The sequence below is a fragment of the Limulus polyphemus genome, unplaced genomic scaffold (genome assembly GCF_000517525.1).
Source record: "Limulus polyphemus unplaced genomic scaffold, Limulus_polyphemus-2.1.2 Scaffold823, whole genome shotgun sequence".
Lineage (NCBI taxonomy): Eukaryota > Metazoa > Arthropoda > Merostomata > Xiphosura > Limulidae > Limulus > Limulus polyphemus.
In genome coordinates, this window is record NW_013666433.1 from 399,599 (window position 1) to 402,274 (window position 2,676).

Genomic DNA, 2,676 nt, shown 5'->3' on the forward strand with positions numbered 1-2,676 from the left:
TCGCTCTATAACAACGCTATAATTCTCAAAGAACGTCTGATGTGCTCGTGCTCGACAATACTCAGTTCAATTACACATTGCCCCGTCACGTTGTGACCGTCCTACATATATACCAGATTACCCCCAATCTAGCAGTCTCCCGATAATTTACGAAGCTTCGAGAAGGACGTGGCGTGATACTAGTCACGTGAACTCGCTGACGCAACAATATTTTATGTGAATAAAGAATATTATTTATTTGAAATAATTATGTTTTCATGTTTAATATAGTTAATACAGAACATGGCTATAATTTTCTTCCTAGTTTAAAACAGAATTATTTTCTCTAAAACATTCTTGCCCATTAATTCCATTCACACTCCTTATAAATACTGGTATAATTTTATGCGGTTATAATCACAAACCTTGAGTATTATCCTGCAATAAATTGATTAGGTAATTACTGTGTTAAAATACATACTTGAATAATTATTAACTCGTATAATATTGACATACAGTAAAGTGAAATCTTCCTATCCCTTTCTTTGGTTGAGAGTTGATGAGAAACGTGGAATTAACCATAGTTTCTTGGAGAGCTTCCACCTATTAAAAGTAAAGTAAAACCAATACAATACTTCAATCCATGATATAGTAGGGTTAACTTTCTCCATTTCATAAATGTTCTTCTTTGTTATTAATCTGACACAATTTTAGAGTGATAAATAAAATTCATTAACTTTTCTTTAAAACTATACCTGGATAGATGCAACATTTTTTCTTTAAGACAATATCAGATGTTTAAAATGTACAGTTAAATGTTTTGGAATTACAAAGTTTATATATGTAATATAGCAAGACAAAATTATACAAGAGAAGTCATCTAAAAAGTCAAATAGAACACTTACAAAATTAGAATAGAATCGGAAGCTCAGATACTAAAAAACAATGCATAATTCACACTCTTCTGAATAGAATACATAAAAAACATTTTTTAATGAAATTAATTGATTCTTTGGAATTTTGCACAAAGCTACTTGAGGGCTATCAAGCTAACTGGCCCTAATTTTGGGGTGATAGGTAGGAAAGAATGCAGTTTGTCAATACTAGCAACCACCAACTTTTGGGCTACTCTTTACCAATGAACAGTAGGATTCACCATCACGTTATAACATACTGTTGCGTCAGCGAGGTCACGTGACTAGTATCACGCCACCTGTTTTCTTAAAATATCCTGTTCCTTCAAGAATGTGTTAGTCTTGTATGTATATAAGATGATCACAACGTGACGGGATATTCTGTAGGTAATGAGTAATTGAATGTATGCGGACAAAATATTGTTGGCCACGTGAGACGTAAGCGTTTGTTATAGAGCGATTGTTGAAATTAAGTGTATCGTAAGTTGTATTCGGAAAGAATAAACCAGTTTTATTTAACAAAGGACTTGTGTCGCTAAAGTTTCGTCGGAACGAATTTACTGAAATTGGGTACTTCTATTTTGGTATAAAGCCACTCACCCTGCCTCTCCAAAACTGCAAAGTGTTACCTATATAATTTCAACATTGCATGTCTTGCAACTAACCAATTATATATACAACATGCTTAGTACCGCAGTGCAATTCCCGAAGAGAAGACCGTTGCTCATTCCAATAAATGTTCTGTATATAATGTAGCTATGACGATACAAGTTAGGCAATATTTATAAGACTATTTGTTTAAACCACTGAATCATTATCCCGTGGATGAGAACGTTTAATTTTTGCTAAGTCGCAGTTTTTCGAAAACGTTGTTGTTGTTGTTGCTTTAGCTCAAAGCTACATAATTGGCGTATCAAAGCTCTATCCACCGCGGGGAATCGAACCCCAAATTCTAAAACATAGATTAGTTTTTGATATTGTTACGTCTCTGTTCGTTAGTTAATTTTCCGTAACTTCGTTCCGACGAAACTTTAGCGACACAAGTCCTTTCTTAATAAAACCGGTTTATTCTTTCCGATTACAACTTTACGATACACTTAATTTCAACAGTCGCGCTATAACAAACGCTATATCTCACGTGGCCAACAATATTTTCTCTGACTGCAGTTCAATTACTCAATACTACACTGTTGTCTCGTCACGTTGTGACCATCTTATGTATACCAGGCTACCCCAATCTAGTAAATGCTAGGGCATTCACGAAGGAACAGGATATTTCTAGAAAACGTGGCGTGACCCTAGTCACGTGACCTCGCTGACGCGACACTGCCCCTCCTTAGTATTGTTCGTCCCGAACAATAACCACATACAATAAACCAATAACAATAACTTAATTAAAATGTACAGAATTACAAACACAAAATTACAATTCAACAAAGTCTCTTAATTTTACGGGACGTATTTTCTTCGGTACTGGTCTCCATCTCGTTGGCTTCTGCTTCACGTGGGGTTCATCTGCACCATCAGGAAATGTCCTATCGTCAGTAACAGTCACATCAGTAGTAGTAACTTCACCAAGAGCTTCACCGTTTCCTCAAAACTGAGTAGAGTTTCTTGTTCGACGGTGGCTTCTTCAGGTGGCACGTCTTCAGCAGCGTCATTTGTTCTGTTGTCCACTTCATCCCAACTGAAATGTCCTGGACCGTGATAATGCCAAAGCTTGTTGGCATGCACCACTTTTGGCTTACCTCACCGACCACATTTTATCCGGAAAGTCACGTCT

At 36.2% G+C, this 2,676-nt stretch overlaps 1 protein-coding gene across 3 annotated transcripts in view; it reads right to left on the reverse strand.

The window, feature by feature from the left end:
• Window positions 1–2,676, reverse strand: part of LOC106460728 (E3 ubiquitin-protein ligase RNF14-like) — a 24,937-nt gene that overhangs the window by 15,689 nt on the left and 6,572 nt on the right. For all 3 annotated transcript variants that reach the window (XR_002610832.1, XM_022387503.1, XM_013920463.2), the window contains one exon: window positions 496–582. Coding sequence is in view for 2 of the 3 variants with exons in the window: in XM_013920463.2 (XP_013775917.1) it covers window positions 496–582 (87 nt within the window). In the remaining variant the exon portion in view is untranslated. The remainder of the gene's footprint in view (window positions 1–495; window positions 583–2,676) is intronic.